The sequence below is a fragment of the Petaurus breviceps genome, unplaced genomic scaffold, assembly GCF_028583685.1.
Source record: "Petaurus breviceps papuanus isolate PSGF00001 unplaced genomic scaffold, PetGlider_PUasm1.0 90903, whole genome shotgun sequence".
NCBI classification, from domain to species: Eukaryota; Metazoa; Chordata; class Mammalia; order Diprotodontia; family Petauridae; genus Petaurus; species Petaurus breviceps.
In genome coordinates, this window is record NW_027187376.1 from 288355 (window position 1) to 300234 (window position 11880).

General features: G+C 43.2%; 1 protein-coding gene across 1 annotated transcript in view; it reads right to left on the minus strand.

Moving 5' to 3' along the window:
• Window positions 1-420: 420 nt before the first annotated feature.
• VIL1 (villin 1) overlaps window positions 421-11880 on the minus strand; it is a 23791-nt gene continuing 12331 nt past the window's right edge. The window contains exons 13-19 of the mRNA XM_069075144.1: window positions 10973-11152; window positions 10257-10402; window positions 7746-7890; window positions 5941-6129; window positions 4895-4963; window positions 3780-3920; window positions 421-919 (exon numbers count right to left, since the gene is read on the minus strand). Of these exons, the coding sequence (XP_068931245.1) occupies window positions 806-919; window positions 3780-3920; window positions 4895-4963; window positions 5941-6129; window positions 7746-7890; window positions 10257-10402; window positions 10973-11152 (984 nt within the window). The 3' untranslated portion in view covers window positions 421-805. The remainder of the gene's footprint in view (window positions 920-3779; window positions 3921-4894; window positions 4964-5940; window positions 6130-7745; window positions 7891-10256; window positions 10403-10972; window positions 11153-11880) is intronic.

Here is an 11880-nt window from a genome sequence, read left to right on the forward strand (position 1 = left end):
TTACCATTCTTAATTTTGTAAGTGCCTGACTGTTGAAAAGTTTACATTACATGGCTGAACTCTGAGCCCTTTGTTAATAAAGGGTCAAACTTTTTCTTTGAAATACCATTGGAGAGAAAGTGATTGATGTTTGTATTTTTATAATCTTTATATAGGACTCAGCATCCCAAACAGTGACCAGAATACAGAAGAAAGATGTCTCTGCCACGAAGTCCAGAACAAACTTAGGGATCTTCACACCCACTTTACTGCCTTCCAGAAGCCTAAGTTGTAGACCAAGGAGACTAGATTCATTTTAGTTCTGAAGTACTCATTGAGACTTGGTTAAAATGGGATTTGCCCCAGAACAGAGTGGAGACAGTACACCAAGAATGTATTAGGCCCAGGCTCTGAGGAATACAAAGTGAAAGTGAAAATTATAAATCTGGAAAATGTTCTACCCACTATTGAGATCAGATAAACCATAATTTTGAGACCCTCAGGGACCCCCACTTAGAATTCAATTATGTTGTCTGGAGTGGCCACTTATTTCTTGTGGCAAGATAATTAAAAGCTATGGTAGGCCAACTTAACCACTCCCCGGTCTTCCATCTGGGTTGCTCAGAAATGGGACCACCAGTTCCCTGAGGCAGATCCTTTTTGGAGGAAATGGTAAGCATGTAACTGAAGAGAGGGGGCATTACTCTATCCTTCAATATTCTGAAAGTAATTTCACTTTATTTGATATAGCAGTAAACAAAATTAAACTTGGCAAAGCTGCTGAAATGGGGATGCCGCATTGTGGACTTTGTAGTTATACCTCCCTTCAAAACAACCCTTTCTCCTTCTTCAGATTCTGTTGTTTCCACTGTGGCAGGGCAGAAAAGGCATTTGGAGACATCCCGAAGACTCGAGTGAAGTCTTCCCCAGACAAGTGTGCCTGAGGGTAAAGAAAAGCTGGGGGTGAGGCAGGGGAGCCAGGTCACATGGGCAGCAAGAGAGGAAGAAGGGCAAAGTCCCTGCCGAATGACCAATATTTGTCCCAGGAGCGTGTTTTAATGTGATGTATCAGAGTAGGAGTCAAATGGAAAGCAAAATCTGTCAGTGCAATAAACCATGAGAAAGGGGGATGTGTTTACCTCAGACATCTAGATAGCCCTGGAACTGGAGTTCAGAAGGCTTGGGTTTATATCTTGTCTATTTAGTACCTCTGTGCAAATCACTTCTCTGAATCTATTTCTTAATCTGTAAAATGAGGGTGTTGGAATAGACTACATGGTCTTAACTTTTTTTTTTTTGTGGCATTACTTAACCCTTTGTCAGTCAATGGACCCCTTCTCAGAATGCTAGTTGCCTGTGTTAATAATCGAAATACATGCTACATTTCAGCTAGAAGTTAGGGAAAATAACCCCCCCTGAAATTTATCCAGAGACCCCTAGGGAGGGCTTGGGGTGGGGTGATCTAGCTAAAAGGTATCTAAAGTCAATTCTAGCTTTAACATAAATCTTTTCTGATTGGCTCATAGTTTAAAAGACCAAGCCCAGCTAGTGAGGAGCTTGGATCAACCTATGTTGGACCTTGATTCATGAAAGCACGAGGCTTTGTTGCCAGAGTCTCCAGAGAACATGACTATGGGATGTCAGATCCTTTTCTGAGCACAGGTTTTAGCAACAGGTGGGGCTAGGGGTGGGGAGGAACAGGAGTGTGTGACTGTGGAAGTGTAGGTCAGGAGATTTCAATTATAATTTCACTCAATGTGACCTTCCATTTAGGAGAGTACTAGTAAGCAACCACACGCATTTCCTGGTCCAACTGGAAGATAATAGAAATAGTAGGAATAATGAAGTTAAAACAGTGGAATCTACTGGAATGTTTGAGCTGAGGAAAAGGGCTACCTTATTCAGGATGTCCCAGCCAAAGACGAATTTTGGAAATACCTGAAAATAGGTCAACTTGATACTTGAATGAAATAAAAACCAGAGTTCAGAATTTGAGGAAATCAACGATTATCTCGTTCAGCTTCATTTTTGGTGAAGAAACACACCCAAAGACTTGAAATGGCTTGCCTGGGACCCTATCCAGCTAGTAAATAGACCTGGGCTTCCAAACCAGGTCTTCTGACCTGAAGTAGAATGCGCCACACTGCTCCTAAATAATAAACTTTGTCAAAGCTGCTTGTGTAAAGGAGGTCTCACTAGCCCTAGCAGCAAGAAGGTGAGAGGAGAAAGATGCAGCGTTTGTTTTAAAATTATTGGATGGCCCAGGGTTAATGTGACCTGTCATTGTCCTTCCATCCCTGGGGAGCCACTGCCACATAATCTCCTGGGTAGCAAATGCAGGAAAACTTCTGCATCCCTAAATTGAGGTATCATTGAGGAATGTTGGAAAGAGTACCTGCTTGTCTGCTCCTGGCTTTCCTGTTGCTTCAGATTCCTGACTGAAAATTTCACAGACATCTCTACTTTCTGTGGTCCAGCTCTAGAACACAAGCTTGGGGGGGGGGGGGGTGGAATTGCTGTACTCTGAACTCTCAGGAATTATGATAAGACTGTTCTTGAACTCTGTGGGCCAGTCTGACAATTGCTTATCTATTACCTCCTATTCTAACTCACTCATTCACATGCTGGCATAATGTGAACACAAGTCATGCCTTCCGGTGTCTTCCTGTCTCTGCACTTTTCTGAAATTTAGAATTGAATCATTCTTGTGGATCTAAGTGGCCCTAAAGAAATAAAATTTAAAAACAAAAAACCTCTCCAGTTATCCAGCAAGAATGTGACAATAAACTCCAAAAGAGACCAAATATATTACTTACACTGTTTTCTTTTTTTCTCTTAGTTTTCATCAGTATTTTTCCCCCTTTAAAATGAATAATCTACTGGTGCACTGGATAGAGCACCGGCCCTAGAGTCAGGAGGACCTGAGTTCAAATCCAGCCTCAGACACTTAGACTTACTAGCCTTGTGAACTTGGGCAAGTCACAACATCAATTGCCCTGCCCTCCCCCTCCAAAAAGCAAAAAAATAAAATAATAAAATGAATAATCTATTTCTGCTTCCAGTTAATAATCTGTGGTCTTACTCTCCCATAAGACGAGTCACCACGTCTGGACCTCAGTCTCTACAGCTATAAAATGAATATTTCACAGGGTTGTAAGTGAGGATCAAATTCTAGTCTATGTGAAAATGATTCCCCTCCTCCCCCCAAAAAACATACATGTTCTAATAGTAATATATGAGACATGCTTGCTAACAACAAAATCTATATCAATAGATGGATAGATAGATAATCTCTACTTGTTATAGAATTTAGAACTGGAAGTGACTAGTGATCATCTGAATAATAATAGCATTTATTTAGCTTTTTATCCTTTGCAAAGCACTTTACATATGTTATTTGATCCTTGAAACAACCCCATGAGATAGATTCTATTATCATAATTTTCATTTTACCAATGAGGAAACAGGTTGAGAGAGGGTGAGTGATTTACCGAAGGTCACACAGCTAGTAAGTATCAGAAGGAGGACTGAACTCAGGTCTCCCTGACTCCGTCCTGCTTTCTGAAGAGACCCAAGGTCACACAGGTGGTAAATGGAGGGGCTTGAACTCAGGAACTCCAGTTCCAATGGTTTTTCCAAAACACTAGACAGCACTGACCATCCAAAAATCCTTTCACCCCTTGTAAGAATCCTTGAGGTAGAGTTGGAAACCCCATAAGGTATGAACAAGTATTAGAAATAAGGTTTTCATCAAACTGTAATTTCACCTTTTTAGAACCCCTCTCCCCCATCCAACTCACCTCCTTCCTACTAGGATCCACACCCTCTGGTAGTTCTTCTGCAGGTTTGTTCACAAGCATCTCCAGTGGGAAAGTAGGCAAAGGTCCAGAAGCAAGGATAGTGTTAGCCGTGAACACATCTGTTTTAGGATTGGTTATGTCCTGTGGAGAAAGAAAAGGAAATAGCTATCTACCCAAACTTGGTCATGGTGGAGTCTTAATCCGACATCAACTTAAAGGCTACCTCTTCTAGAAAGCTTTTCCTGATTTCTCTCCCTTACCCACACCCCCAGTTCCCCTAAGCAATAATACATTGGTTCAGACCCTATGTCTTCCCAGCCCAATAACTGTAATAGGTGTGCCTGTTTTATTTAGTAACCTGCTCTCCCCATGACACTCCCAAAGGTCAGAGATGTGCTCTAAAGAATTTTAAATTTCTGTGCCCTGTCAAATTTGTATTTCTCTAGACCCTCTTTGACCTATTCATACACGTGTAACTTTTCCTGGGTGTTCCTGGACAGTGCTGAGCCCTGGGTTATTATAATTTATACCACATTTCTTTGTTTTATTACTCTCACTCATGCAATTGCTATATTGCTCTGGACACATTTCTATCAGTTATCAATCGTCATCTCACTTATTAAGGCTGTGAGCTCCTTGAGCAAAGGGTGGCCATGCTTTTATTGCATATCCTCAGGCACCAAGCCAATAAATATGTATAGAGTAAATATTTACTAATTTAAAGGAGTTGGCATTTTATTTAGAAATGAGAAAACTAGAACCTTAATAAGTGCTTGATAAAGTTGAATGGGCAGAACAATTCATCTCTGCTGAGAAAATAATATGAAGACAGAAGGCAATGCCCTGCAGCAAAGGGGATTCTTTAAGACTAGTTACCAGTAAACATTTCCTTAGGGGAAATGGTTGAATTTGCCCATGATAATTGGTTCCTACAAATCAGTCACCAGTGTTTCTCCTCTTTAAATTACTTAGTATTTATTTATTGTCTTTGTGCCTAGTGCTTTTTTCTTTTCTTTTTCCCTCCCTCCCTCCGTGTGTGTGTGTGTGTGTGTGTGTGTGTCTGTGCCTTTTTTGAAATATGTACCTTTAAAATGTTAAGTGAATTCCATACTCACAGCTTTGATCTGGCTCAAGCTGCTGCTGTTTCCCAGTTCTGCCTTCATGTCTTCATAAGATTTGGCATTCTAGGTATGATCAGATAACAGAGCAGGGAAATGGAGTCAGACAGGGGGTGAGGAAGGAGGATCATTTTCCCTGATAAGCAGAGGGTTGGTTCATGCCCTGACCAAAGGATAGAAGAAAAGTAAGGTTTCCCAAATCCAGGAAATGGAGTTGGGGTGGGAGAGGGTGAGATGGTGTATGAGAGACATGCTCTCCCATGTTATTTGATTCAGTTCTCAGAAACCATCCATGTAGCCAGAACAGAGATGGATAAGAAATATAAAAGGGTGGGTTGTGATGTGAGTGAGGTGTATGTAGACTTCTCAAGATTTATTCATTAGAATGCAGAGAATGACCTTAACATTTTTTCCTTACTCATTCTCAAAGAGTAAAATTATATAGGTCGAGGTGTAGCGGAGAATGGTGTCATAAATCCCCCACACACACTTTGTATAGTTTTATGTCTGTGACTCCAGCAGAGCTGAGCAAAGGGAACAAAAAGAAAGAGTTGGGGCTGGAGCCAAAAATCAGTGCAGATTTTGAGAGGAAGCAACTGGGGAAGGATTATTGGCCATTACACATTAGGTATGTTAGTGTTTAGACTTGTACAGAGAATCAACCAATCAATTAATAATAAGGATGACTTGTTTTCGTAGGTTTACAAAGCATTTTGCCTATGCTGGGGTGCGTAGTGAAAGCATCATTCCCACTTTACAGATGAGGAAACTGAGACGCAGGGATTTGTCCTTGGTTGCATAGCTAATAATTGCCAGAAGCTAAGTTCAGACTCCAAGGGTTGATTCCAAGTCCACCATTCTTGGAAAGGATAAAATCACAAGGAATAAAAATCATGAATGGTATGTCTATGAATGAAGGAACACTAAACATTGCACTTAGAATTCCATTGATAAGATCCCTGCCTTGGAGAGATTTTCTGGGGAAAAGAAGCATAAGAAGTTTTCTGAACTTGTGAAAGCAAAATACTGGGCAAGTCACTTACGTTCCACTTGAAAGGATCCCAGGCCATGAACCACCCCGTGAAAGTGGGGGGCTCATGTCCCTGCTTCACCACCACGATGGGTGTCTCTGGATCTCTCCCACTGGGGTGTGTCTTCAGGTACTCCTGCACCAAAACGGCTGCATCTTTCTTCTCTGTCTCATTGGCGTACATCCCAATCCAGAAAAAAACCTGTCAGCAATTCCAGATCTTTCTGAAATTTGCCCTTAGACACAGCTTGATCCCACTCCAGGGGGTACTCCAATCCCCCCAATTCTGCAACCTCTCCCGTCCCTTAGCTCCCCACAGAGCAAGGGCTGAACTACCCTGCCATGCAGAGCAACTGAAAAAAAAAACTTTTAACAGAATGAATGTTTTTTTTTTTTAAATAAATGACTCTTCATCCCATCCACCGCCTGCAAAAGCACCTTTCCCCAAAATGAAGGATAAGGGCAAGGAAAGAATTCTGTTATCTTTCTTTGAAACTACAAATAATACTGGCATGGGGGTATACAAATCTGCTGGACTATTACAGCCCAGAGAGAAATGCTTGCCTGTCTTCCTTGTCCCTGCTGTTCCTCCTCTGTGGCACCCTCAGCTTCTTGACCAGCGGACTAGATGACATTCTGGGCCTCTTGCATCTCCAAATTGGGATGTAAGTGTAATTATTGGGATGTGGTGTAAGAAATGATGAGCTGGTGGACTTGGGAAAATATGTACAGACTCAGATTTATGAAGGAAGAGGTTATCTACCCTCAGAGAAACAGAGGACAAAAAAGTATGGTATGATCTTGCATAGATGCATATAAATGTATATGTCTATATATGTATGATTATAGATTTCAAAGTAAATGTATGTGTAGGTAAGTGTACATATGCATATATATTTCTATGTGCATATCTCTGTGTGTTTGTATGTGTATATGTGCATATATATGTGTGTGTGCATGTATGTATATATGTATATATTTCTGGATGTGTGTATACATACATATGTATGTGTATATATGTATATGCTCTTTTTTTTGCTTTTTGGAGGGGGGAAGGCAGGGTAATTGGGGTTAAGTGACTTGCCCAAGGTCACATGGCTAGTTTTTTGTGTTAAGCGTCCAAGGCCACATTTGAACTCAGGCTCTTCTGACTCCAAGGCTGGTACCATCTCTATTCACTGTGCCACCTAGCCACCCCACGTATATATTCTTAATTGTACCTTCTTGGGGTTGAGGGAGGAAGAGAGAATAAAGAATAAAGTAAGAAGTGCACAGTAGAGAGCAAAAGAAAACTTACAAAAAAGCCAAGAAAAGATGGACAGCTCTGAACACAACATGTAGTATTTATTATATAGGCTTCCTTGAGATGGAAATTTATTGCTGTATATTTTGAATCATCTCTTAAGTTCTGCTATGCACATGGCAATGCTTTTTTTTCTTTTCTTATTTTGTATTTAAGTTTATAATATATTTCTTTTATTTCTTATTGTATATTTCAGTTCTTGTATTTTAAGTTTAAGATAAATTAATTTTTAAACCATTTTTAGAAAAAAAATTCCTGCAGAGTTGCAGTCATGATATTTGGTACTAGAAAGGATCTCCTAGTCTTACTGGTCCAACTCCCTCACTTGGCAGATGAAGAAACCAAGACCTAGAAAGAAGTGACTCACCCACGATCCCCAAGGGAGGAAGTAAGTAACAAAGGTGAGATTTGAATTCCAGGTCCTTGGAGACGAGCCAAGATTATTAAGATTGGAGAGGGTGGGGCAAGGATATGGTGTACCAGGAACTCAGACTTGGATGGGAAGAGGGTCCTACCTGATCCCAGACATCCAACAGAAATACATCATCTTCTTCCAGATCATCCTGATTAAAATCAGGAATTTCTGTGGCCAGGAAGCGACCTGTCTGATTGGAGCACTCAAAGAGACGCGGTGTGATGGAAAGAGTTTCCTCCTGCAGTCTATAGGGGGCAAGGTAATGACATTAGTTTTACAAAATTAGAAAGAAATGCCCCCAGAACACCGTCTCTGGCTCCCAAAGTCTTGGGGGTTGTGAAAAGAAGGTTATAAGGAACTTTCAAGAGAAGAAATTCCACACATGCTACCCTGCTGCAATCCCCACATCTGCCAGTTTAGCATTCACTCTCCTCCCAAGTGGGAAGTTCTTCCTGAAATCTAACCTCTATTCTTACAGCTATAATTGTAATAATTCTCTTGCTCTTTGCCTATTAAAACTGGAGAATTGTTGGTCAGTGTTGTTGTTTGACCTTTTCAAAGAGGGCCGATGATATTGTGGGGTGATGCCTTGACTTGAGAGTCGATTGGATTTAAGTGAGGCAGAATTGCACAAGGTCATCAGCCTCATTCTCTCCTCCAGAGTCATTGAAGTCCCGCGGCAAGACAAACATCAGGATGACTGTCAATGGCCCAGGATGCAGTGGATGACCTTAGCATCTTCAGTGCCTGACCTAGTTCACAGTGCCTGCTTCAGTAGCCTTCATGGCCATTGGAACAAAGTGTTCTCATCTCCCCGTTCTGCTTAGGGGAGTCTTCACATGCCTGGGGTAGATACTCCCCTAACTCACCAATGGATTTGAAGCCCTTTAGTTACTCTCAATCTGGCTTAGCCCATCTGTATAGATGGTTTGCCAGGGTGTGGTTGCTGTGCATGCTACAGCTTCTTGGAGCCACAGATGACAGTTGGGTGGCAGGTGTCCTCGCAGAACACTCCATACCCCCCTGTTGATAACTACCCCTCAGTAAAGCAATAGTTCAGGGATTCAAATCCAGTAAAGCCCAGACTTTCTGTCATCTCCCAAACCTACTCAAGCCATCCCTTCTCCAGGTGTTAACCTAATCCCTTTAACTTCCCAAGACCTGAATGGGGGAGCAAGGGTTGGGCATCTCTTCTCAGAGAATACTACTACTCAGCTGCTGATGTAAGCATTTCACCGAAGTGCTGAACCCTAAGGTCAATCAATGCCCTACCCTTTCTGAAGTTTACTTACTTATCTAATCTAATGCACTTGAACTCTGGGCTTCCGTTGCCTCAGAGATTAAGACACCTCCCTCGGCCCCACCCAAGAGGTATTAGGTACACTGTTAGGCCAGCTGATGCTTGGAGGAAACAGGACCAAGACTGCAAGTTCAATTCTGGCTTCTCCAAGCTCTCTGAATGCTATATATTTGGGGCAGGGAGGAGTCTTCTGAGTAAATAGCCAGTCTACAAATGAAGCCTTGTCCCCTACCTGCTCTAGCATTCTCAGTAGGAAAGATATTCTGGGGTCAGCTTTTGTTCTTTGTTCTTCTTTTCAAAGAGGGCCAATCACATCACAGGGTGATGCCTTGACTCCAGAGTCCATCGGATTTAAGAGAAACAGAGTTGCACAATTGCCAGTCTCAGGCTCTCTTTCAGAGTTATTGAAGTCTAGTGGCAAGACAAATCAAGACAGGCAATGGCCAGGGATGCAGGGGATGACCTTGGGGTCTTCAGTGTCTCACCAAACTCCAAGTGCTCCCTCCACAGAACCTGCTACTGCTGGCTTCGCGGCTGTTGGAAGAAGCTGTTCTCATCTGCTCAGTGCACTAGGGAAATCTTCACACGCTTGCAGCTCCCCAAAGGGCTTTAAGGCTAACAGGTTACCCTCCACCTGGTTTAGCCTGTCTGTGGAGATGGCTTACTGGGGCGTGGCCATTACCTATGCTGCAGCTTCTTGGAGCCACAGGTGAGAGCTGGGGGACAGGTAGATACCAAAGGTGGGTGAGCAGCCCGGAAAAGCTCTCTGCAAGCCCTCACAGCAGAGGTGCTAGTGCTCCTTGAACACCCCCATACACCTCAGGGGTGTATGTGGAGTCAGTATAAAGGGCTGGGAAGAGAACTTCAGCTTCAGCTCAGTCAAGGAGGTAGTTGGAGATAGCCGACATTCAAATCCTGCCCTCTGACACTGGCTCCGTGGCCCAGGGCAAGAAATTTAACCTCTGTGAACTTCTTCAATTTAGAGCTGGTAGGTTATGTCAGAGGTCATCTAGTCCAACCTCATCATTTCACAGATAGGGAAAGGCCCAAAGAAGGGAAATGACTTGTCCAAGGCCACACAGGCAATGTTAGCGTGAGGTTTCAGACTTAGGTCCTTCAATTTTAGAGCTCCATTCTACATTATAAGGCATGAGGTATGTGAACCTAGATGATTTCTAACATCCTTTTGCCTCTAGATCCTATAAGACTTGAGTCATTGACAGGGTTCTTCCTATTATATCTAACTCTTACCAGAAGGGGTTTCTCTGACTGATAAGAATGGATTTATGAGGAGCAGAGGGGTCCAGTTACCTCTTGTTGTTAGCATAGGGTGCCTTTCCGCCCAGGGCGAGCCAAAAGTTTGCTGGTTCTTGTCCCTCCACCACCACCTGCTTCTCCTTTCGAGAGATGATGTCTGACACAGTCTTTGCCATCTCCCGCTCGTCTCCGCTACAGCCCTACATGGAGAGGAAGCTCAAGGGGCTGCAGAGGGTAGACTTTCCAGTTCCCCCATAACACTTTCCTCCAAGGTATTGGCCCAGGATGTCCCTGCTTAGAATTGGACGAGGTCCCAGGTTGGAGAGCTCCCTCTCCCCAGGCACAGAGAGTTCAGTGAGAAGGAAGTGGGACCTAGAATTTGTCACCTCTTTGGTCTGAGGACCTCCTTCAGGCTCCTCAAGATCATCTCATAGGGAGATGCTACTCTTCTGAGGGATGGCAAAGTAGAGAAAGAGTCTAGCCAAAGCTCTATGGCATTAGGGGGTCTATTGGGAAGAGAGTCCTACAGAAAAGCAGAGACAAGAAACAGAGACTGTCAAAGATATAGAGCTGGAAAGAGAAAGACTGGCAGTCACAAAGCTAAGGACAGGCAGGTAGGTAGGCAGAGTCAAAAAGAGAGAGGTGAAGGAAGGGCAAGATGCCACCCTTAGGTGTGGGAAGAAAAGAAGGTGAGAGATAGCAGAAAAAACAGACGTCTCTCCCTCTTTGCCTTCCCACAGTGGCCAGTTCATAGGGGGATGGACACTCACCTTCCCATACCACAGGTAGCAACAAGATTGTGTCGTGAGGATGAAAACATCATTGGAGTTGAGGGAACTAGCCCGAGCAGGCACTTCAAAAGATTTGGTGTTCAAATCATTTGTTCCTTTTACTTGGAACAGCCTGGTAGAAGGTACAGGCTCAGTGTCTCCTGACCGAGAGGTGCCCCCCTGTGAGGCAAGAGAGGAGGAGATAAGGAGAAATGTCAACAGTCTCTCTTTACTCCCTTATGAGGTAGAGACTCTGGACTTCCGACTCCAGAGATACCATCCAAGTTGGGAGGGGAAGGTGCTGTGGTCTTGGTCTTCACCAAGTGTAGGAAGGGCTTCCTGAGCTATTCATCCAGGCTCCCATACCTAGAGCTCTCTCTCCAGTGAGGAGCCTAGCCAATTATGGAGCTGCCCACCTCCTCGCTCAATGAGTACTGATTGTGTCCTCAAGGAAAGAAAAATGATTGGCCCTCAAAACCATGTCAGTGAAAACATTTGCATGTTCTGTTGCATCCAAATAGAAGTCAAGGCTAATGTTCAAGCTTTTCCATTATTTGTTCTTACCTTTCCTCATGTTTCCAAACTTAACTCCCATTTACTCTACAGAGAAAGCCTCTGCTCTCTGTTCCCTGAGCCTGCCACGATCGTTGCTCATTCTTGCCTCTGTCCCTTGGTTCATGCTAGGCCTCCTTTATGCCTATACAAATCCTTCCCCTCCTTCAGTCCCAGGCTTCAGGCCCTCCTCTTCCTTGGAGCCTTCCCTGACTATTTCAGTCCACAAGGATCACTCCCTCCTCTGAAACCTTACTTCTTAATCTGCCTCACTCCTTTGGCATTATGATTATGAAATAACTTATGTTTTTAGTTAACTTTTTATGTGTGTATGTCTTATCTTTAAATTGTGCTAG